The sequence below is a fragment of the Hippopotamus amphibius genome, chromosome 12 (assembly GCF_030028045.1).
Source record: "Hippopotamus amphibius kiboko isolate mHipAmp2 chromosome 12, mHipAmp2.hap2, whole genome shotgun sequence".
Classification (NCBI taxonomy): domain Eukaryota; kingdom Metazoa; phylum Chordata; class Mammalia; order Artiodactyla; family Hippopotamidae; genus Hippopotamus; species Hippopotamus amphibius.
Genome location: NC_080197.1, coordinates 95,401,070 through 95,427,016, shown reverse-complemented (window position 1 = coordinate 95,427,016; position 25,947 = coordinate 95,401,070). Strand labels below are relative to the sequence as shown.

The window sequence follows — 25,947 nt, the reverse complement described above, 5'->3', positions numbered from 1 at the left end:
TGTTGTATCACTATATTTTACCAGTCTCTGCAAATGCTAGCATTCTGGCAAATTAAAGGGATAAATAGAGTCTTAAAGTCCATCACCTTTTAAAAAATAAGTAGTACCTTTACATGTCATTATGATGCAAAAATCAGTACCTTTTTTTTTTTTGCTGGTTTAGATAATATTTAAATATACTCATATATTGATCATCATAATGTTAGGTATTTTCATAATTGCTTTCACACGCTATCATAATTTATATTTTACTTTCAATTCTATGTAATGAGAATTTTCTATCCTATTTCTTATATGTTCTTTGAAAACTTGACTTAATGTCTTTTCACATTGAAGGGCCTATTGTTTCCTAATAAAAGAAGTCTCTTTCTAATGCCCTGGAACTTTAGAAAATTTGTTATACCTCCACCATAATGCCCTGCCTGCTGCCAGGCCCATTCCTACTGTGATGTATTTTGCAGTGCTTTTAATTAAAATGATTAATATGCTTTCAAGTTTAATAGCACATAAATCCAAACAAGTATCTCCTTGCCTTGACTTGTGTACACATATGCCTTCCTATTGATCTGTGAACTTCTTAAGGGCAAGCAGAATATGTCTTTCTTTTTGATTCCTTTATCTATATTCTTGGTCCCAGATGGATTTACAAAGAAAATAATGAAGCTTAAATCGTGGGGCCCCACACTTACATGAAGCTATTTCAACACCCTGAAACCTCACTAATATAATCATGCATTATAGCTTTTGCAAAATTTGTAAAAGCAAGATATTTTACTTAGAGTGCTGCATAGTTTTGTGGCTTAGTTTATACTAGTAATTTTGTCTTCTTATCTTTAAAGATGCCTCTCCAAATTTTAAAGATTTGGCCACACAAAACCTAGATTCTCCCTTATAAGGAGCAATTATTTACTTTTTGTTGAATGAATCAAGCAAAGAAGTGAAAGAGGGGAAAGGGAATGAATATATTATTAATCAATATATTTTAACATTTAAAAATTAGCATTTCTGGCAAAAATTTTCCATAAGCTACCAACAGGCAATGCTGACATATAACCTTTGTATAGCGTCTATGCATTTACAAAGCTCTTATACAAATATATCGGTTATTAAATCTTTCTACCAGCCCTTTGAGTAAATTTAACCTTCAATTAAAATAATTAATATTGAAATGTTCACAACTGTACTGTTTGTAAAAACATATTACTATCCTCAGTTATTAAAAAGTTAAAAACTGAAACATATCAATTGAGTGACTTGCTCATGTTTCTTACAATCTCAATACTGGGAGGCAGCTGAAGCCCTGATACAGAATCTACTCTTTTTATTACAACATGATGTTTACAGGCGTATTTAAAGAAACTAAAACATTCTGCAAACAAGAAACATAAAATAGAATAGAATTGGTAATGTTGCTGACCCCAAATGATGAACATTTTCCCTTCCTTTCCTTTCTTTTTCCTTATCCTTTCTCTCCTCTCCTCTCCTCTCCTCTCCTCTCCGCTCCTCTCCTCTCCTCTCCTCACCTCTCGTCTCTTCTCCTCTCCTCTTCTCTTCTTTATGCAGGTGTTTAATATTTTCCAACTGCCATAAAGTTAAAGCTTCTTTTTGAAAACTGAGCCTAACCTCTACTGAACACAAGATGAAAATGTGGTTACTGGTCAGTCACCTTGTGATAGTATCTTTCACAACCTGTCTATCAGGTAAGAAATATCCTTGGTATAACCTCCATAAATTATGCCAATGTAATCAATATTCTTTTCACTTCATTGAATCTGGTGTATAAAGTTAGAATTAAATTTTTCTTTTGACACCTGAATCAGACAAGTAAATTCATATGTATTAAGGTTGACCCCTTCTTTTTTTTCCTTTTCTTTTTTTAGTTTCAATTAAAAGTTCACAAGATTTAGTCAGTCAATCTTATATAGTGATGTGCAGGTAAATGTTTAAAATCTGGATCTCTGGGAGGGGGAAAAAATTCCTACTGTGTAGCATTTGCCAGTTCCTGGAGAGTAAATCGTCCTACTATTGTCAATTTCAACTTGAAATCATTAAATCTGGTGGCAGAAAAGTTATGCAACAGCTCACCATTATGTTCACTATACTACGTATAGTATGTTCACTATATAGGTATAATAGACAACCTCATTAGCATACATAAAAGTAAAATATAGTAAAATAATAAAAAATAATCGGTTTTAAGCTTTTGTTACCTCTGTTCTTGATTTATTTATAAGTTAATATAAGTTAACTTTTATTATTGGCTGCTCAATCTTATGAAAAACAATTCAAAAATAATCTGCAGTATATTTAGGAATTAAGAGTAACAAAGCCGTTTTAAGCATGTTATAGTTTTAGGATAAACGAATACTATATTTATATCTTTCAAAGACAAGTGTGAAAGATTCAGAAATGTTTTCTACAAGGAGAGGTACATTATAGTTTTATGTTTTCTAACAATAAATTTTTTTCTGATATCTTTGTCTCAATTACCTTAGTTCAGTACTTGTTGAGTTGCTATTAAGTTGAAGACGTAGATGGATCTCATCTTTTCATTAATCAATCCTCTTTGATTGCTTTAATGATGGACTTGATGGGCATCCTACTGTATTTCGTATTTATTATTAAGGAAATAAAAATGCTATTTTATTTTGGGGAGTAATGTTTATTATGATGACTTCAGAATTTAAAAAAATAATAATTTTATCAGTACTTAAGAATTTTAATGATGTTGATATAACCACAGTAATTATATAGACATACACACACATATATATTATGTAATATAATAAGGAAAAATTTTGTGGTAGGATTATTATTGCTTTCTTATCTTTATGAATAAAATAATAAAAAAAATCTTATTAGTACTGAAAATCCATACTAATTCTGGTGACCATAAATTTTAGCGCTACAACTATAAAAATGCAAAGACCAGAAATAAATATTTGTGAAGGTATGGTGATACTTCAGCCTTAATAGTGAAGGGCCAGTAATCTCATTTCATTAACTAATATCTCAGTTATTTGAGTGATGTTTGAAACCACAACCTGAAGAGCTGCTTTGGAATTAATTTTTTTCTTTTTCTTTTTTTCTTTTTAGAGTTTACATGGCACAGAAGGTATGGTCATGGAGGTAAGTTTATGAAAGGGTAAATTTTTAAATACCTTTCTTCAAATAAATCATATTTCATCTCTGCCTTAAGCTATTAACTCTTCAAACTTAAAGCAAGTGGTTAACGTTAGAGCACTTGGACATTTTGTAAGATGGTTTATCTGGGGTCTTCAGGCAACTTGTTTGATTGCTAAAATGAATGAATGGATATGCCACAAACAAATATCCACCTAGAGGACTGTAGCAGATGAAATATATTCAATGCAACCTGTCTTTTTTTCCTGCATGCTTTGTAACAATCCTATGCTACTACATTTTGAAGCAATATTTTCAAAATTGTAAAAATCTAGCTTATTTTGAAAGCCTCCTGCTTTGTTGCAAGAGAGAGAATTACAGTTAATGAACTTGGAACCTTAAGATTCAGTTTAATTAGAAATCCAAAGACAATGCAAAATTTGTTGTTTATTGTTTATTGAATATAATTAGCAATCCTGCTAATTTAGATTCTATTTCATCCACTGAACAGTTCTTGCCAGAAATACAGGCAGTATAGTAGACTGAAAAAATAAGAGTCTAGAGTAGGACCTGCTTGAATTTACATATTCAACCTGGTATTCACTAGCTATGTGATCTTGTGCAAATTATTGGGCTTCTATGAGACTCAAATTTCCAATGTGTAAAAATCACAGGATTCTTGTGAGGACTAAAAAATAATGTGACAATAGCTTCCAGCACAGTGACCTATGTAGTATGTGCTCAATAAACATGGTAAAACTGGTAACTGATAAAAGCCACAGCATAGTGGTAGGAGAATAAATAATTAGGAAGAATAACTGAGCAACCAGTGCTACAACTTCCATACTAAAGCAAGATATTCGTGCCAGAGTGGCTCAGAATTTCCATCTATAGGGGTTAAGAGAAAGGAAAGTCCTAGCATGAAGCACATCAAAGCTATTTCTGCTTCCTCCTTGTGAGTTAAGGGACTACAGGTAGGCTATATAAAGATCAGTGAGATAGGTTCCTTGACTTCAAGAACCTTACATACAATAGAGAAAAATAAAAGTAAATAGATAACAAATTTGTAAGAAAAATATAATAAGCGCTTTGAAATACTTTGAGAAATTAATGAATATTTAATGATGGAGCTAGTAAGTAAGCGAAACTTGAAGTACTTAAATTATTAGACATGGAGCTGATTCTTAGAGGAAGTGGCACAAATAAAGTACAGAGGTGGGCACATATGGGCTGTATTAGGTCACTAATTCAAAGAACACTTGTTTGGCAGGATGTTAGTAGGGTTTCATTGTCAGATAAATTTGAGGAAGGCTAGTTCATTAAAGTTCAACAGTTTCTTATTTTTTATTTTACTATTTTTTATTATTTATTTATTTTATTTATTGGCTATGTTGGGTCTTCGTTGCTGTGCACGGGCTTTCTCTAGTTGTGGTGAGCGGGGGCTACTCTTCATTGTGGTGCACGGGTTTCTCATTGTGGTGGCTTCTCTTGTTGTGGAGCGTGGGCTCTCGGCACGCGGGCTTCAGTAGCTGTGGCTCATGGGCTCCAGAGTACAGGCTTAGTAGTTGTGGCGCACAGGCTTAGTTGCTCTGTGGCACGTGGGATCTTCCTGGCCCAGGGCTCGAATCCGTGTCCCCTGCATTGGCAGGTGGATTCTTAACCACTGCACCGCCAGGGAAGCCTAACAGTTTATTATTAAGTGTAATACATGTATTGTTTTCCTAGGACTGCTATAGCTATAATAAAAGTACCACCAACTGGGTGGCTTAGAGCAACAGAAATGTATTGTCTCACAGTTCTGGAGGCTAGAAGTCCCAAACCAAGGAGATATCAGGGTCATGCTTCCAGTGAAACCTGTAGAGGAAAGCTCCTGCCTTGCCTCTTTCAGCTTCTGGTACCCTTAGTATTCCTTGGCTTCAGGCAGTATAAGGTAGGTGTGGACAGATGCCCAGATGGTTATGCAAAACACAGTGTCTAGAGCTTCAGGGTTGGACCATAGGTCAAAAAGTGGTTGCCATCAAGAAATGTGACAGGCTCTTCTTAGGCAGGTAAAGCCATGCAAGGGAAAATTTAGTCAACTTAACCATTCGACTAATCTGATCCCAGTCTTCCTTCTAATAATTGGATTGCTGCACATCCTCAAGACCAACTCCTTATATTTTAGTTATGGTACGTTATTACAATGTTACCTATTACCCATGAGACTAAAGAATTAGGGCACCAGAGTACTGAAAGCCTAAACCCTAAACATCCTTGTGCTATCCGTGGGGAATGATTGACAATGCAGACAAGAAGTAGGTTTTGAGCCAATTTAAATATTGTCTCATTTAGAGAGTTTACTGTATTTCAGGAAAGCTTATAACACTCCCCATCCTGTAACCACTGTAACGTGGTAAATATTGTAGAAATTCTAATGTTACACTCTGTTAAAATTTTGTTTTCATTGCTTTTTTTCTAATAGATTTTTTCCTGAGATTCTTATTACAGCACACTTATATAAAATTATGTTTGAAAACTAACAGATTGAGATGACATATTACAGAGTGAGAAGTAGGTTTTGTCTCATAATGAATATAAAACGAATAAAAAATAACTCTCAAGCACAAATTGTAATGATGCTTTCCATTTCCAGAGATGAAATAGAATAGCAAGGTTACAGTGAACAGTCTCTACATAGTGAGAGGTGAAGTAATCCCATTTAAGATCACACACCTAAATGATTACATTAACTGTGAAACTGAGAATGCTACTGAAAAAAAGCAGCAGTTTTTGCCTGTTGCTCACATTCGTGAATTTAACAGCAAATATCCTTATATAATTTCTTTTTTCTGTTAATATTCTTGATCAAATTTAAGAAATTAACTTATTTCTGCAATAGATTACCACTATATGGTAGAAAATAAACAAATCTGCATTGAGTAGATCAAAAAAAGAGTGAAGTGCTGTCTTCAGTTAGCTTGAGAAGTCATCTATATAATTGTGTGCTCCTTTGTAGAAGAATATATCTGGTACAAAAAAAAGAGTGTGTGTTTTAAAAATAATCTTCTTTTTAACATATTATCAATTTGTTTCTTTTTTCTTATACCCTTTAACCCCGTAATACTTCTAAAGCATGATAATTTGTCATCTAATTATTTCCATGCCCCTAGAATAAAAGCAATGGATGGCTTAATTTTTGTTGACAGAGTTTATAATGCTTCCATTAATGGATCCTTTGCTGAACCTTGTGTTGTACTCCCCCCCCGGAAAAGTGCCCTTGATCTGAGTGCCCTAGCTAAGTTAACAGAGCAATGAGCTCGGATAGTCTTCAAGGGGGGTATGAAGTTCACATTCAGAAGTTCACACTGAGCATGTCAAAGCAATTCAAAAGCTTGTGTTGAGTAATTTATCTTCCAAGAGCCCAAATATATTCTCAGAATAAAATGTATAGAGTCATTGGTAAGTGATCTGATAAAATACATTATATTTTTCAGGCTTGAAAATTTTAGAAAAGCAAGAAATGTGTATTTATAAAATAATACTAACTAGAAACACTAATGTGATGTGAAGTGTATCATATTCTGCTTTTGATCTAGAAAATGGGAAAAGGGAAATATCTTAAATGTAATATTTTCTCAAAGTAAAAAATAAATTCAGTATTTTTTGGAAATTAGCTTCATATCTTTAACCCTTAAATGTTTCATTGTCTCTTCCTATAAAGGGCAGTGGAAGTGGAGTACTAGGAAATATCTGCATATAATTTTGGAAAAGCACTTGTCATTGAGGAAAAATAGCCTGGGGCACTGATAATATCCAGTTTGACCTATAAACTTCAACTCAACTCACCCTGAAGTGTTTTATCTTTACATCTATCCTTTGAGGGATTGCCTATCAATAGATATAGGCCTATCTTTTTAACATGAGGCATTCCATTATTTTCAATGGAAATTTCCATTGCTGATATCTTTTCCAGAAAAAAAATTAAGCATTACAATCATGATGAAGAAACCATAAACATATGTTTAGTTTTCTGAAAGCTGACCAATTTTTATCTCAAGGACACATACCTTAAAATCAAAAGATACACTATCAAAGGAAACAATTTAAAACCATGCATTTTCTGAAAATATGCAAGTCTACCAACTAATCTCTACCTCCACATAGATGTATGTTTACGTGCAGCTGTCTTTGTTGTATTTCAAGGCACCATACAATACTTGAAATAATCAAGGCAATTTGGAAAGAACAGAACTCGCTTTATTTCAAAGTGATAAAAGTAGCTTTTCCAAGAAAGCTGATAAAATTATAAATTAAATTGAGAATTCAGGATTGCTACAATCCCTATAATGGCACTACCAGAGGGCACTTGAAAAGCAGATACTAGACAGGTGAAGATAAACTTTTTCTACATTGGAAATATAATAATGTTAAAGAATCTTTAGTTAATGCAACCCTGCACCTATTGAAATGAGTTCAAAATTTGTGAAATAGTGTGTCATCACTATTATTAAATGAAGTAGATATTTAATTAGTTGGAAGTCTTTGCAATTTTCTGCTTATTCCAAAATTCTCCAGTGCAAGTTGGAATAGACCCAAAGAAAAATCCCTAACCTTGAACCAAGACCTGAAATTCTCTTAACAGTGCATTTCACAAACAGAACTTTTAAATTTGAGTAAAGTCCAAATTATCAATTGTTTTTCCTTTCATGGATCATTCTTTTGGCATTATATCTCAAAACTCTTCATCATATGCAAGGTCAGAACCAAATCATTGACTGAATTAAGGATTACCAACACCTCTAGTTCATCAAACTGTAGCCTTGCAGATGATCATCTAAAATCCTTATGCTACTGCAGGTGTAACAAATTGAAACTCAAGATCTAATCCAGTGCAGATCAGTGGGCTTCTGTTTAAATTATGTGTATAATTGCACCAAACATCCATTCTTCCTTAGATTTGATGATCTTTTCCATTGGTAATGACAATAACACCATAATCATCAGGCTTGTGTATAAATGCAGTGTACGTAGAAGATATTCATGAGCTTTAAACTTCCTAAACAGTATTTATTTTTAGTATTCTAAATATTTAGCCTATTTAGATTTTTTTAAAAATTTGTTTGAAAAACTTCACACTAAATTCATTATTCATCAGAGGGTAAAGTGAGAAGTCATCTTCCTTCAAGAAGAAAATCAAAATACGTTAATAAAATTGAAGTTCTCTGCTTGTTTTTTTTTAAGCATTTTTGTGTGAAATGGGAAGAAACAACAGAATCTCCAGGGCAGCAGGTTTACTAAACTGCTCCAGTCAGAAAAGCTGGGCAATTGGAGAAACTCAAGGAAGAGCTTATGAGTCGTATGCTATTTTATTGTATACGACTTTTCTTGTAAATAAGTCCAAGGCCATTTCTTTCAGAGATCAGAAAATCTAGGCCCTACATCCAAATGAAGGTCTCGTTATCAAGATTTGGGATTCATTTCTCATTTTTCCATGGCATGCTATTACTTCCTGAAAGGCCAGAAAACATTGGGCATCCTTAGGTAGTTATTAGAAGTGAGACAGAAAACATCATATGCATTTCTAGTTTTTACAGTCTCAAGGATATGGAACTAGACACAGCTCAGAGCAGAACTTCAAAATCATTAGCAGAGGACGTCCATGAACACCTTGCATTCATCGTCTTACTTATGGTTGCAGTAGGCCTGTGGAGTCCTTAGGGCACATGCCCCTATTCCTTTCTTTTTTTAAACTGTGGACACCATGTAGAACAAACGACTTGTATAAAACAATAGCTAGAAAACTGTACAGCTGGAGCTAAATCCCAGTTCCCCTAGTTCCTCCAATTCTGATCCTGCGATTTAGCTGCTGTCTGAAATAGGATGGTGGTTTTGGAATGTAACTGAGGTCTATAAATTCTTGAATGGCAATTTCAGCAAATTCCATCTAAAAATGAAGCATCTCCCTTTGAAATATTTCAGGCCAGTTTAGAAAAATTAAACCAATTAAAATAATGGGAGAAACTAACGTAAGGCCTTAATTAACCATTTCTGTACACAGAAATACCTACTGACACAATGCTTATGGCACCAGAGCTACAAAAACAAATAAAACTTGGCCCCTGAAGCTTTTAGAATTGGTCTAAGAGTTGATAATATATGAAATGTAAATTAAGTTTTGAAAAGATTGGCAAATTCATGACAATGTTGGAAAAATCAGTAGTTATTGATTTTTGATTATAAGACAGCAGTCATACATGGGTTGTCTCTAGGTAATTCTTCCAATAGTTGCATGAGGTAGAGTTTATTATCCTGATTTTATACAGGGTGATATTAAGGTTTGGAAACATTAAGTAATTTTTCCAAAAGCACTGCTAAGCACTAGTAAGGCAAGATTTAAAAGATATAATTAAACTGCTTGTTAACAGAAAGCGAAAGAAAGCTCTTAGCCTCAAGTGGAATGTTAGAACAGCCAAAATTTCAGTGTAACATTTGCCTTAAGCTGTCTCTTAAAAAATAAATTGGAGGAGTGAACCATAGCTTTTGATCAAGCAAAGACATTCCTAGGATCCCATGTAAGAATATTCCTCCTTTCTAGCCATACACATCAGTATTAATTCATTTGGGGCACATGGCTTTCAGCTGTACTCTGTAACTGCTGCCACACTGATGACATGTGAGTGATTCTCTTCTCCTCATCCTGCTGTAAGGTGTCACTCCTCCCTCCGGAGAGGATACACTGTCAGGAACAACAGCTTCTCAACACGTGTATTTTTGTGGTAGATTTTAAACCAGGTGGCCAGATCCCATATCCATGTAATTAGTTTACTGATTATTCTAGATGTCGCTAAGTACCAGTGCTGGTCACATGTTTAAAGACAAAAACAAAAGCAAAGCAAGAACTGACCCCCAAAAGGACTCATTTCCTCAGAGCATCTAGAAATTCATTCATTCTTTTGTTCAAAATTGTGAAGCAGCTATTTTGTTCCAGACTGCTAGACAGCTAGCGAGGAGAATGAGGTACAGAGATGCTGTCCCCAAGCATCTGCAATCTAGTGAAACAGAAAATTGCATCAAGAATTACAGCAGGTGTGTTAAGTGCCTTAAGCCTGATAGGGAGTTATAAGAACACAAATGAGGACCAATGAAAGCTAGGAGGGGTTCGAGAGATGGCTTCCTGAAGAAACTAACTCTATGACTAAGTCCAAAGACTGTACAAATTTTGATAGGAGGAGAAAAGTCAAATGGTAATTTCAGAAAGAGGAAAAGCATATGCAAAGTCTCAGAGGCATGAAAGCATGACTTGTTTGAGGAGCCGTAAATCGTTAAACATGGCAACAGAGTGCTTTTGGAGAAATGATGACAGATGGGCAGAAAGGAATTTTGAATAAGAACCTAAACATTTTCTTCAGGATTATAGAGGCAAATGTCTTCGGTGTGAGTGAAAATGGACATTCCGTGTTTTTGATCTTTTTTTTCAAAACACTTTTTTAATGTACCCAAATTTTCTTTGATTTATAAAATAGAACAATGTAAAATAATTTTATTTTTCTTATAGTTTCTGAGGAAGACAAAGGATTTGGACCAATTTTTGAAGAACAACCAATCAATACCATTTATCCAGAGGAGTCACCGGAAGGAAAAGTTTCACTAAACTGTAGGGCACGAGCCAGCCCTTTTCCAGTTTACAAGTAAGGTACCTCTTTGCTCTTTTCAGAATGAAGTGTTGGACTAAAGATTACAGATCAACATCTACGACCCTGTATCTATAAAGAAAGCTATGGCATAAAGTTTTCTATGAAGTCCAGGGACATTAACAAAAATAGTGTCAACCAGATTAGTTTTAAAAAGTTGTTTAATATCCAAATAGATAATTTTCTTAAATATATGCAAATAATTCATTTCCTATTTCCTGCACAGATAATGCCAGTGCCATTTGATATTATCCACTTAAAAACTGGCTAATGGAGATCATGCTATTAAGTAAGAAAATGGTTATATGAAAAATATGCACAATGTAAATATATTCATTTGAGGATAAACTGTTTTTGTATGTACTGGCCTGGATAATTCATACCTACAGATGATGGATAGCATTTCTATATTAACCACATTTAAAGGGCTTCTTACAAAAGTAACTCTAGAAGGCAGCATTTTTTCAATAGGCTCAAATCTATATTCCAGACAACAAAACAAATTTCTTAAATGTGTCTACCTATCAGACAATCTATACACCATATCTCTTTATGTTTTTCTGGGGTACCTATTTATGACATCAAAAATAACTATAAAAAGTAACAGTCGGTTTTCTTGCTTCAGAGTCTTCGGAAAAGGATACTAAGAGTTTCTAGTCTGATACAAAGAATAAGATTTAAAGATTAACCAAATGCCAATGGATTTTGGTTCCATGAAGGCAAAGCAAGTGATTGATGGAGAAATTGGGGCTCTAGTGTGTTAATGTCACCTGAGTTAATTGAAGGTTGTCATTCAACAAAGTTGATTTTAGTAGTAGATTTTTCCTTTCATGGATAGAACAATAACTTTCTATTGTTATTAAAAAGTTGTTATCATAGAAAATACCTCTTCCCCCATTTAATTTTACTTGAACTCATTTTCTCTTGCCTCTGGCTATAATTATAATCTTTTTCTTAAAATAAAATATGAATTTATATACAAAATCACCATCTCTTCAAAATTACTTTTACTGTTTCAATTTCATGCATGGGAGTGCAATATAAGTAGATATTTTATAAATTATAAATAACACATTTGTTCTGAAAATATTTGATGGGCTAGATATTTTTCTACCCTTAAACCATGCATGATGAGAGTTTATATACATAATCATGGACATGGTGTAGTATAAATAATAGGGGCTGTAGAGTAGGTTTAATCCAAGCACAGAGTTTTAAAGGAGAGGAAGATGAGTTCTGAATAAGTAAATTGACTTGCTCCAGAGCTAGTAAATCACAGATCCAGGACTGAAACCCAGGTTTAATGACTTTCAAAGAAACGTATAATCTTTTTCAGTATGTATCTGTCTAGCAAGGGTGATAGCATTTCAAAGCTATTTCAGTGATGGTTATTCGGTAACACTTTGTCCTTGACATTCATACATGGAACCGAAGCAAATCAGCCTCCAGGCTCCAATGGAAGAGAAAAGAGCAGAAGAGGTTGCTCTCAGATAGTGTTCTAAGCATGGGTGCTTCTCTTTGCTGCCCCCACTACCACCACCCAGCAGAGAGTAAGAAGCAAAGTTTTATATCAATAAAATTTTATACATATTGATTAGTACCTTTCTGTATCTCCCTTCCTCCAGCCCCACTTAGTCTTTTAACCAAAATTTAAAAAATAACCATAAGAAGCAAAACTTTGCTTGACAAATACTTCACCAACTCCCTCCCGCAGGTTGCATCAGCGCTTAAGTCCCCAGGGCAAGTATGGACTGATTAACTACACAATAATATACAGAGCTGAAGAGGAGAAGTAGATGTTTAGTTGTTATGAAAGTGATCTGCATTAGACAGCAAAATAAGAAAAAAATATTCAGCTCATGATGCAGCTTCTCTGACAGAAGAACACTTGCAGTTACAAAAATTTACTTAATATTCTGGGCAAGCCATGCTAACTTTGGTAATCATGCAATCTGTCGTTCGTATAGTACTTTTATATTTATGGCATGTTCTGTGATAATTTGTTATTCATAGCAGCACCATGAAAGGTACAACGGGAAAATTTACCTTTCACTTATCAGCCTTGAGGCTTTCATTATCTTGCCTTGTCCCCCACAATAACAAGAACTCCAATAAAAATTGCATTTAAAGCTGTGTGAAAGGAATTACAACAATGGTGCCTGTTCCTAAAAATAAGAGACCAGTGAACTTACCCAGACACAGCAAAACTTAACCACTATGTAACATCAAGGGCAGAATCAGAGCCACTGGGAAGAAGGTAAAACGATAAATAAAAATTTGGAGTAAACATAATAGAAGAAAAAACTATAACAATTGGAACTGCCCAACAAGGAAACCCACTGCTTTGGCAAATGCTAAGTGACTTGGTATTGGACGGTTCAGGCAGGGACCGTATTGCCATCAACTGGGGCAAGGGGGAGGATTTATTCATTGGATTGGTATTTGGTAGGTTTTCAAAGTGCAAAGCACAGTTTTCTGTGTTTGCTTTTGAATTACTTCCTACAGCGTAAAAGTTAAAACTAAAAATGTTCCAGGAATTTGATTTATTAAAAAGTATTTTAAAATTATTAGGCCTTTTTTGGAAAGAGTCTGACCCTAATCAGAATTGTGCAGCCAGGCAGTGAATGATGGGGCCACAGCCCACTGTTTAACCATGGCTCTTGTCTTAGAACATTGCAAAAGTCATGGAACTTTAACCCTGCTAGAGAATGATTATAAAATGATACAAGTGATCAACTTAATTGAAAACTATTTTATATATGCAATCTTCTCATCGTCTCACCCAGAAAGTTAGATTCCTGTTTCTAGTCAATTTATTCATAACACAATAGCCATAAAGATAGGCACCTGAAATAGTGTATCTGTGACTTAGAAGACCAGACCCAATTGACTTTAATCATTTTCAAATAGTGAGATCGACCTCTAGTGGTCAGAATATGACAGCTACTGAGTAGAAGCCTGATTTCAAATAATTTTATTCAAAAATGACTTTGGTATTTAGAATCAGATATTGATATTTTATATTTTATTTCTGCTAGAGTAATGTTTTTAATAGTTTATACAGTGTATCTGTGCATTGAATCTAACTAGTGCATAGATGGTTATCATTTATAATCCAGGTATATCTACTAAGTAACCAGTTTATGCAGCAAATTTCAGTGAAATATTTTTCCTTTGGGATGCCTCATGAAAAAAAAGGAAAATTTTTCACACACCTGAACATTTACTTTTCTGTGCCTGAGCTAAATTATAAATCATGAGCCCAGAGACATGGAATTATAGGATGTGACGAAATACTACTCAATGACTTAATATGTCAACTACTTAATCATCTGACTTCACAGGGAGCTGTAGCCATATTATTTTAGAATGATGTTAGCCTAGTACACTGTTTGCAGTCCTCTTGACCTTTGATATGACATTGATTTATTTTTTTCACAGGTGGAGAATGAATAATGGGGATATTGATTTGACAAGTGATCGGTACAGTATGGTTGGAGGAAACCTTGTTATCAACAATCCTGACAAACAGAAAGATGCTGGAATATATTACTGCTTAGCATCAAATAACTACGGGATGGTCAGAAGCACTGAAGCAACTCTGAGCTTTGGATGTAAGTAGTCATAGCTTTAAAAAGGTCAAATGCATTTAGGTGAAGTAAAACTTAGATGTTATTACAAGAGTTTAGCAAAAGGAGAAATCAAGAAGCAAAGAAAGTGAGAGAATGACTCTATAGATGAGATGGGTCTCGCAAGATTAGTGAGCCTAAATTGTGTAGAGAAGAAAAAATTTCGGGAGAGCAATTCGAAATGAGGGGTATTGTGGATGCACTTGAAGTGGTGAAAGGTAACACTGGAAGATAAACTAAGGCCAAGTTCAGAAAGATCTTGAGCAAGTTTCTAAAAATTACTGTCAGTGGAAGTGCTAAGCTATGCATTCTCAGTGGAGGTGATATCACCCCCAAAGTAGTGACAATTGGTTCTTGTGGGGGGAGCCATCTTAGATGTTACAACATAATGGTCTATGGCTCTCCTACAAAATTTTATTCCTTAGTAATTAATTTTTCTTGTTAGGAATAAATTAAAATAATTTTTAATTGATTAAGTAAATAATTTATTTTAAGTTTAAATTAAATGAAATTTCTCCTTTGAGGGACAATAATAATGAAAAATATTTTGAGAAACATTGTGCTCAACTATAAGTTAGAGGTGATTCTGAAAGCAAAGAGTGTGTTGGAAGAGGAGTTGGACTAGGTGGTCTCCCTACGTGACTTAATAAATCACCATTTAAATATTTTGCAAAATGAATTATAAGATGAAAGTGATATTTTAAGTGGGCCCAAGTGGTAGTAGTGATCACCAGGAGGGAATGATACAGGGTCAGGAAGTACAGTCCGATTAAACTGGTGTGGTGACAGTGGGAATGTAAATAATAAACTCAGTCCTTGAAGAGATTCACCACAGATTGAATTGCATCGAAGGAAAAAAGACTCTCAATATTTTCTTAGGAAAATTCTAGTCAAACGGCAGCAACATTCTGCTCTCTTTAAAATGGGATGTGAGCAAGTAAAACCAATTTCAAGGATGGGAGGAAGCATTTAAATAGTCGCTTCACATACAGAGGTGACAGTAAGTTATCCATGGTGAGATAGATGTCAGCTAAGTTTTGAGGACAGGGATGGCATTCCAGTGAGGCATCAGGACAGGAAAAGTAGATTTGAGGGGTTCTTTGCAGACAAGGCGATTATTGGAATGATAACTGTTCAGGGACATAAACGTATTGAGAGAAGTAAAAACTTTATAGTTTGAGTACTGATCACAGATAAGGAATAGGAGATAAGGCAAGCCTGAGACAGAGAACCAGGAAAACAAAGGAAGAATCAAATAGTAAACTATCAAGAAACCAAGAAAGATGTGAGTTCCAAACACACAGCAGAGAGGAAAGGAAATAAAAACTGAGGAAAACCCAGCATTTGCAAAAGAGCCAGAGATTGCTGACTTTCTACTTTCCTCAACTAGGATCATGCCCTCAATCCTCATTCCTTCTCCCCACTGGAGTCCTCCCTCAGACTTTCTCTGATAGAGCCCTGGGTTTGTCTGAGCCCATTGTATTTCCAGTTATCCTTACTGAGATTCTTCTTAAAACTGGAGCAAAGTTTAGAAAATCCACAATCTTTGGGATTGTCAGGGTAGTTATGCACCTTCTACCAAAGCCCTTAGGCTTTCGGTCAGCACAGAACTCTTCTGTCGTGTGTGCACAGTCCAACGTGTGAAAAAAGGGAATTGACTTTGATAGGGAATTGACTTACCCTCTGCTCTCTAAGGCTCTGCTCTTAGGTAGCAGAGAACTATCCCATCTAAAAATGAGTTAGGGGACTTCCCTGGTAGCACAGCAGTTAAGAATTCACCTGCCAGTGCAGGGGACACGGGTTCGAGCCCTGGTCCGGGAAGATCCCACGTGCCACAGAGCAACTTAAGCCCGTGCGCCACAACTATTGAAGCCCACGCACCTAGAGCCTGTGAGCCACAGCAAGAGGAGCCACCACAATGAGCTCACACACCGCTTCGAAGAGTAGCCCCTGCTCACCACAGCTAGAGAAAGCCCGTGAGCAGCAACGAAGATCCAACACAGACAATAAATAAAATAAATAAATTTATTTTAAAAAATAATAATAGAATTTTTAAAAAAGTGAGTTAGTAGCTGAAAAATACACTTTAAGGAATAACTCTTTTTGTATTGTGCAGAGAATGAATGTTTTTCTTCTTGCTTTCATGATTAGATCTTGACCCTTTTCCACCTGAGGAACGTCCTGAGGTCAGAGTGAAAGAAGGGAAAGGAATGGTGCTGCTCTGTGATCCTCCATACCACTTCCCGGGTAAACTTAGCTCCTCTGTGATTATAAGCATCCAGGAAATTAAATGGGCAAGGTTTTAGTTTCTCAACAATAATTATACATTTATAATTAAATGACAATATTTGCATAACCTTATCATGCATCACTTACTAGTGCTTATCGATGCTTGCTTTCTGGATTCTTTAATCATTAGGCCCCTAATTCCAAAGATTTATGGTCATTTCCATTTATAAACAATATATACGTTGGATTATGTCCCTACTAAAGTTCCTGTTACTCAGGAGAAAATATGGTAGATTTTCTACAAATGATTCCTGAAATAGAATAGTACAAAGGAGGGATGTATATAACCAATCATTTTGTTAACAATTTAACATCTATAATATACTGTGAACTATAATTAAACACTAGAAAGGAATAAAGACATAATAAATTATTCATGTCTTTAGGAGTACCAGTCCACAAGAAAGGGACTAAATCGAGTGTCATCTCTTACAAGATTCAACTTTTGAATACCTGTTTTCAGGAATTTGATATGGCTAAAATAAAAGCCACCAAAGTGTTCATTAAAAGATGAGCCCTGCATATATTTCATTTGTTTTATTTATCAAATAGCTTTTTCAAACAATATATTAATAATACCACTTTTCCCATAGAAAAAAATGTTTTGGTTTCTTATAGTTTTAGTATTATGTGATAAAGTTGTCTTTAAATATCTCCATAGAGAATGATTCATAACAGGCTATCATAAATCATTTTGTATGAACTATATTGATATGGCATACATATACAAATATATATACTATTCCCATCATGTATATATAAATTCAGATTGTTTATATGTCAAATATTGATCATTTTGTATCTAATAGCTATGGGAGAAAGACAATTGATAAACATAGGAGGAATTTATGAATCCAAAATGTTGTAAAAAAAAAAGTTTCAATGAGGAATGAGGGAGTAGTCTTTTTTTTTTTTAAAGAACTGACAAAACTATGAAAAAAATCCTTTCATGTTCATAGTATTTCCCACAAACTGAATGATTGTAAGTCACCAATGTCTACATTTGACCATATTCAGCACTGTATGGGCTTCATCCAATCACTCATTCACTCAATAAATTTCTTGTGAGCACTTGTTATGTATCAGGTACTGTTTATACCATAGAAATATGTCGGTGAACAAAATAGAGAAAGCTGCTCTCCTCCAGAGACCTTTTACAGGGAGAGAGACAATAGACAAGATAAAGAGTTAACAGATATAGCCTGTTAGATATTAATAGATAAGTGAAAGGGAGAAAAAATAGCACAGGAAAATGGGGAGAGAAAGTATTGAAGGGATGGCTGAACTTTTATAAAGGGCATCGCTGAGACGGTAACTTTGAAATAAAGCCTGAAGGAAATGAAGAAGCTAAGATGCAGCTATTTGAGAGAAGGACATGCCAGATCTGTGCTGCAGCAAGAACAAAGCCTGAAATGGGAGTATGGAGGAAAACCAAGTGAGCCAGGTTGCTGAAAGGGTGAATAGGGTACAGGGTAGCAAGCGATGAAATCAGAGGGATACAAAAGATGTGTTAGGTGGAACCTTATAATCCATAGTAATTACACTGGCTTTTACTGTGAGTGAGACTTACGTTGAAATAAGCAGAAGAGTCATATGACATCACTTAAGTTACAGAAAGATGTATCTAGCTACCGTTGTAAGAAAAGACTCGGGGGAGGATAAAGGTGAAACCAGGAGATGAGTTAAAAGGTATTGCAATAGTCTGAGCAATGAATGATGGACCAGAGCAGTGGCACTGGAGGTAGGATGAAATGGTTAAATTCAAGATATATTTTGAAGGAAGAGCCAAGAGGACTAGCTGGTAGACTTTATGTGAAATATAAGAGAAACACAGGTGTCAAGGATGACTTCAAAGTTTTTGTCATGAGCTCCTGAGAGGATGGAGTTGCCAGTGCTTGGAGGAATAGGTGTGGACATAAGGGTGAGGTGCCTAATTTAAACTTCCAAAAGGAGCTGTCAAGTTGGCAGTTCTATGAATGTGGAACCCAGAGGCAACATCTGAGCTGGGAATATCAGCTTGTGATACATCATTACATAAATTGTTTTTAAAGCCACAGCACTGCGTGTGATTACCTAGGGAATTAGTATAGGTAGAAAGAGGGGAACAGGCTTTGAGGTTTTTCTGAGATAAGTCTTGTTTTCAAGTCTCTGTGCTATCTTTACTACTCTGCTGGATGAAGAATTTCATGGACCAAAACAAAGTTGGTAGATGCTTCAAATCATTAAGCCAAATGAGTGAATGACCTCTTCATCCTGATAAAGATACATACGTTTATATGGGCAGGGGCAGGGCAGGGAACTAAGTTGGTCTTTTAAATAAGCTGAAGAAATATCATTAATCACAGAATAGAATCTGAACAGCTCTTCATCTCTTTTCATCCACTTGTGTTCTTAGCGGATTATGACCTCTTTGAACATTACATATACCATCTTCAAATATAAGAATGGACATATGTTTCAAAACCGTAATGTGTGTATGCATGTATACTATTTTACCACCTCCATGCCATAAATCTATCTTCCTCCTATATGCAGTTAAGGTTTTGTGCTTTGCAGTTTAAAACTTCATGGGGTTGAAGGTATAAAGGAACCCGTCTTTGGATTCTGAACCTCAAAGAATGCTATATATGCAACTACTTATAGTTGTCAAATCCTGTTGCTCTACTTGATGATCTGATAACCTAGGATTTAGTCCTTACTAAGTCAAGTCGACTTAGACATATCTACATCTCAATTTCCTTGTTTAAAATTTGGGAATAATAATTCTTTTGCCACCTACTTCATAGACTGTGTTATGAGATTCAAATTTAAAATCACTAATCATTAGAAAAATGCAAGTCAAAGCCACAATGAGGTATCACCTCACACCAGTCAGAATGGCCATCATCAAAAAATCTAGAAACAATAAATGCTGGAGAAGATGTGGAGAAAAGGGAACCCTCCTGCACTGTTGGTGGGAATGTAAGTTGGTACAGCCACTATGGAAAACAGTTTGGAGGTTCCTTAAAAAATTAAAAATAGAACTACCATATGACCCAGCAACCCCACTCCTGGGCAGATACCCTGAGAAAACCATAATCCAAAAAGAAACATGTACCACAATGTTCATTGCAGCACTATTTACAGTAGCCAGGGCATGGAAGCAACCTAAATGCCCATCAACAGATGAATGGATAAAGAAGACGTGGCACATATATACAATGGAATATTACTCAGCCATAAAAAGGAATGAAATTAAGATATTTGTAGTGAGGTGGATGGACCTAGAGTCCGTCATATAGAGCGAAGTAAGCCAGAAAGAGAAAAAAAAAAAAACCCATATGCTAACTCATATATATGGAATCTAAAAGAAAAATGGCACTGATGTACCCAGTGACAGGGCAAGAATAAAGATTCAGATGTAAAGAACGGACTTGAGGACACGGGGTGGGGTGTGAAGGGGAAGCTGGGACGAAGTGAGCAAGTAGCATTGACATATATACACTACCAAATGTAAAATGGATAGCTAGTGCGAAGCTGCTGCATAAAACAGGGAGATCAACTCGATGATGGGTGATGACTTAGAGGGCTGGGATAGGGAAGGTGGGAGGGAGTCTCGGGCAGGAGAGGATATAGGAATATAAATGGAGCTGATTCACTTTGTTGTACAGCAAAAACTGACACAACAGTTTAAAGCAATAATATTCCAATAAAGAGCTTAAAAAATAAAAATAAATAATATATTTTAAAATGATAAAGTTGATATACAATTAAAATGGATTATTTTTTAAATAAATAAAATATATTTAGTACATTTAATATTTTGAGTCTTATTGTTGAAGCAAATAAAGTACATCTTACTCTGCTAAGAATTTTTTATTCACAATTATAGAAATGTTGTCTTTCTCATTTATGCACAGGAAAAGGATCTAGGAAGAAAGTCTCACTGTTTACAACCCATTACATTTCTCTATGGATTTGGGTGTTCTACAGTTTCTTGCAAAGGAAAAAACTCTTATTTGAACCAGTTTACTTATTTATCAAGAATACTTACACATAACTATATCAGTACAGATGTTGATTCAGTTTTATAACAATATTTGATATACAACTGATTACCTGATGCCTAGCACAGAATATGTCCAACAAATATTTGAGGAATGAGAGAGTGAAAGATTAAGTAAATGTGTTCATTAAATAGATGGATATGTAGTGATTACAGTTTCATGAAAAGATAATTTTTCCTGTTTAGATTTTGTTTTATTAAATAGCAATCAATAATTCATGAATGTGTAGGACTTCCTAAACCCCTAGACCCTCAGAAAATGAAAACATGGTGCTTTGTTTCCGGCTAATTTTCAGAACAACCAGATATTGAGTTATACGTCTCACAAAATAGAAATCATATATGTGTATGTTAAGTGAAAGAATAAAATCCATCATTCAAAGGGTGGGTACTATTGACAACATACGGAATACCTAGTAATAGACATGGTGTGAATTTTTAAATGAATAAGAAAGTGGGACTATTCTTAAGAAAAACAACTCATGAAATGTTGAATATGATATTGAATGAATTCAACAGACTAAAAACGTAAGCACAAAAATAGACATGAATGTCAGAGCATGGTAGGGAATATATGAGCCTGCAGTATAACTTGGTATAAATTTCTTTCTAAAAGAGTTTAATGTATAGTTCACTGTGTGTATCAAAGAAAAATTAGAAGCTATAGTGATTTCATTGGTATAGGCAAATTCTGTTCTATTGAAGTTAATTAATGAAAAAAATACAAACATCTTCTAAAAGGTTTGCAAATTATTCATCTGGGGAGCATTTAAGCACTTTAAATCTATTTCAAGGAGAAATATATATCATTTTTCAAGGTTAAATAAGTGATGTATTTCAAAGTAATACAATGAAACTAGTCAAATGCGCAAGAGTCGGCCAAGACAAATCCACCTGTAATATGGTCCAGGCTCTCCTGAGGCAAATGAAAAAAATCCCAGACATCTATCAATTAAAGCAACATTTTTGAAACAGGTGTTGGTACTTACTCTTCTTAAAAAATAATTTTATAATAATTTATTATTTAAGCCAGACAGCAGGGTTATGAAGAAAACAGGTATTGGCTTCTTCAGAGATGGTTAATTTTATCATCTACTTGGGGCAGGAGAAGACAGATAGATAATTCATTGAGTCCCTGTGAGAACTGGGTCAGGGTTTGGCTCTTGATTGCCTAAATGAAGTCTCATTCTTAAGTCCAAGCAGCAGGGCAGCTACCACACCAATCGTGGGACACTTTTGGTAGACCTGGGGTGGAAAAGGAAGTTAGGAGATCAGTTCTGCCTCCCTATTGCTGTATGTCCTTGGGCAAGTCAACCCAGCTAAACCTCTGTGTCCCTGTTTAAAAATGGCAATAGCAATTCCCTCCTTTGTTTTAATGAGAAATGATAGCTTCCCACATAGTGCAATTATTCTTTTGTCCAAGTAGTTGGCTTATCAGTAGGCAAAAATTAGTTAAATAAATTTAGTTTAATTATTAATTAATTACAAGTCTAACAAGGGCAAAGACCAAATCTGTCTTGTTTAGTGGCATATAGAAGATACTTGGTAAACTGGGGAATCCACTTTGGGCATTAAATCAGGCAGAGCAATTGTTCTGTAGCCTCAGACTTATGTTTCTACCAACATTATGGCAGTAACTTCTCCGACCTAGCTTTTTTCCCTTAAAGATTCAAATAGTAAAATATTATCCCATTCCTCTTCTCTAACGAGTGGTACACAGAAAAATTCCTTAAAATTTAGAGGAACTGAATAATATTAAAATAGCCTGACCAAAGTCATATTTAGTCTAGAATTAAAATGCAGGTCTTCATATTCACAAAACTATGAAGTACTCAGACTATTCTGAATGCATTTTGTGTGTGGTATCTTGAAATAATTGTATAGCTAAGAAAATCCTTCTTCTGTAAGGAATTCTATACTTTCCTGACTCTTTCTGACTTTTTTGGAATTTAATTGTGTCCAGAAATCATTACAAAGATATTAATTTTCTTTTTAAGTAAGAATACAATTATTTCAAAATTAGACAGGTTTACAGTCTGTTTAAATACACTATAAATATTATTTTGGATCGGAGAATACATGGAATTATTTGTTGCTCAATTCCAAGAACCTGATTTCAGCAATTTAAACAGCCCCTCATGTTTCTTTTTATTTTGCTTCTTCTTTGGTTTTTACCTGATCTTAAATCAGCATAAGAATAACAATTAAGATAATAGAAATAAATGTCTAGCAAGATGTATGCTAACAATAATTCTGAGTTGGAGAATTATGGTGGCTTAATTTTGCTTCTCTTTTTAACTTTGTATTTTCTATGTTTTGAAAATAAAAATCAACTTCTATAATTAAAAAGTTAAGATAAAAAACAATAATCATCTTCATTTGCTTTTACGATATTGTCTATGGCTGGAGAAAATTATGTAATGGAATCCCCTGGGCTATTATTCTCAATCACGCTGGACGTACATAGTGTGCAATTCTTACAGTTTTTCATATTCAGCTCTCTTTCACATTCCCTTTCACATTTTTACCAATCACCTCGAGTTCCCTAAAGCAAAAGGATATTATGTCATGATTACTTCATTTTTGAAAGAGCTTGACTTTCCATTACCTTACATCTGAAATCCTTTCTGTCTCGAACTAAGAGATCCCCTCTTTTTCTGAGGTGATCTTCCTAGTGGCAGCTGTCTTCACACGGTTATGGTGTTTTAAAGGGAATCAGCATTTTGTGACTAAGAAATATGCCTTGCCCAGAGTTCCCTCCTGTGCATTACTGCTGTCAATGTCTACTCGGGGGGAGGGGGGCATTCCTCAAAGCAGGAAGGGGAGATAGGAATAGAAAACTGCATGGAAAGCAGCAACTTAATGAGGAAATTCAACTTTTGGCCTAACTAGCCAGTGTGGTTATCCAAAGGAATTTCCTACAGTTAAAAGTTACCATATGATCTGCATCCTAATATTTAATAAAACAAGTAGGATGCCTTTCTCTGTTTCTGTAGTTTTCACCTTTTAATATGTCCAGAATAGGCTACATAAAGTCATTTCTAAATATATCACTTAAAATAGGAGTATAAAAATAAAACGACATTAAAGCCACAGTATGGTCAATAATCTTGATTTTATCTTTTAAATGCAGGAGGGAAGATGGAATTTGGAATTATCAGAGCTGAATTCAGAATCCTAATTCTAGTCATGAAATTCTAAGCAAGTCATTTAGCCCATCAATGAAATAAGAATATTAGTAACTCATAAATAGTTGACATATATATATATCATCACTTTATATTCACTCAAACTACAGTGGCTTTTAGAAAATTTGCACTGTTTATCTTGGCCTACTTCCAACTTCCTGGCTCTACAAAAGCCAAGATTAGATTATGTGCTAGATTATTACTAGAAAACAAAATCTTTGCTTTTGGAGAAGAGATTAATACTTAGTCAATGATATTTTCAAAGCCTAGATTAGGTTATGGGCCACCTTACTACTGGAAAACAAAACCTTTGCTTTTGGAGAAGAGCTTAATACTTAATCAATAATATTTTCTTCTAGATGATCTTAGCTACCGCTGGCTTCTAAATGAATTTCCTGTATTTATCACAATGGATAAACGAAGATTTGTGTCTCAGACAAATGGCAATCTCTACATAGCTAATGTTGAGGCATCAGACAGAGGCAATTATTCCTGCTTTGTATCCAGTCCCTCTATTACAAAGAGTGTGTTCAGCAAATTTATCCCACTTATTCCACTACCTGAACGTAAGTATCGTATTTGTTCCACTGTTTTTCAAGGTTGTCTGCTTATGGCATACTTACAATAATGAAAAGAAATGCCCAATTGGGAGACCCACTGACTGCTCTGTCAGGGCAAATGGAGGATACATACTTTGAAAGCCTTGGCCCTTCCTTAGCTTTTCCCACAGAGAAGATTTACATCATAAGAGTGTCCTAAGGTGGTTGAATTTGGACTGGTTGCCTCTAGTTCAGGGAATGCATAAAGAACCCATTGATTCATTAGCAAAATACCAGTATATCAAGTACAGTGGAAATCACCAGCATCTGCTTTTTGTTTCATGGCCAGTCCTAGTTCTTAGTAAATTCATGAAAGAGAACAAATGATTAGATCAAAACAAGCTATAATGATTACAGAATTTGGGGGGGGAGGCAATTGGATTATTTTGATGTTTTTAAGGAACGATTTACATGAAGCAAATAAGTATGTAAATTGCCTTTCAATTAGAAGTAGTGCAAGGTATGACTACCTTGGTGCTGTATTTGATCACCACTGACATTCTTGACTGCCCTTTTTTCAGGCTTCAGTTGAATGAACTACATTCCGTTTTTTAATGTACCACTTCCTAAAAAAATCAGATCACAATATGTTTTCTTACTTCACATTATTTTTATCTCAGTCCTGCTGCTACACTCATATCACTGAGTTCAAGCTTCTGATTAAATACTGGTTGTGCTGTTGGCAGACTTAGGTTTAGTTCCTACCTCTACACCTGAGTTGTGTATAACAATAGGGAAAAGTCCATCATATCACAAAGGTTCTATTTTTATTCTTCTTAAGATAGTAGTCGGGACTTCCTAGGTGGTGCAGTGGTAAAGAATCTGCCTGCCAATGCAGGGAACACGGGTTCGAGCCCTGCCCTGGGAAGATTCCACATGCCATGGAGCGACTAAGCCCGTGTGCCACAACTATTGAGACTGTGCTTTAAAGCCCGTGAGCCACAACTATTGAGCCCATGTGCCGCAACTATTGAAGCCCATGTGCCTAGGACCCATGCTCCACAACAAGAGAAGCCACTGCAATGAGGAGCCTGTGCACCACAACGAAGAGTAGCCCCTGCTCGCAGCAACTAGAGAAAGCCCATGTGCAGCAACAAAGACCCAATGCAGCCAATAAATAAATAAATTTATTAAAAAAAAAAAGATAGTAGTCACATGGTTAGTATTCAATAAACATCTTCTGATTTTCTGGCTCTTTTTTCCCTCCCAAATCTTAGGAGATACTCTCACCACTACTTCACAGAGTGAAAAGGAGTCATTGTATAAAAATTTCCCTAATTTTCTTCCCTACACTTCCCTTGAAATACAGTGCTTCTTACTTTCTTTCTCAGTGGAAGAAGTGATTCTTCTGTGCTCCAGCTAATTCCCCCAGGGGCTCTGGTTCAGATTCCATTCGATTCATTT

General features: G+C 35.1%; 1 protein-coding gene across 4 annotated transcripts in view; it reads left to right on the top strand.

Moving 5' to 3' along the window:
* Window positions 1-25,947, top strand: part of CNTN1 (contactin 1) — a 329,895-nt gene that overhangs the window by 172,208 nt on the left and 131,740 nt on the right. For all 4 annotated transcript variants that reach the window (XM_057703538.1, XM_057703537.1, XM_057703536.1 and 1 more), the window contains 6 exons: window positions 1,564-1,700; window positions 3,097-3,129; window positions 10,658-10,790; window positions 14,235-14,407; window positions 16,574-16,669; window positions 24,304-24,510. In XM_057703538.1, coding sequence (XP_057559521.1) covers window positions 1,640-1,700; window positions 3,097-3,129; window positions 10,658-10,790; window positions 14,235-14,407; window positions 16,574-16,669; window positions 24,304-24,510 — 703 coding nt within the window. In that variant the 5' untranslated portion in view covers window positions 1,564-1,639. The remainder of the gene's footprint in view (window positions 1-1,563; window positions 1,701-3,096; window positions 3,130-10,657; window positions 10,791-14,234; window positions 14,408-16,573; window positions 16,670-24,303; window positions 24,511-25,947) is intronic.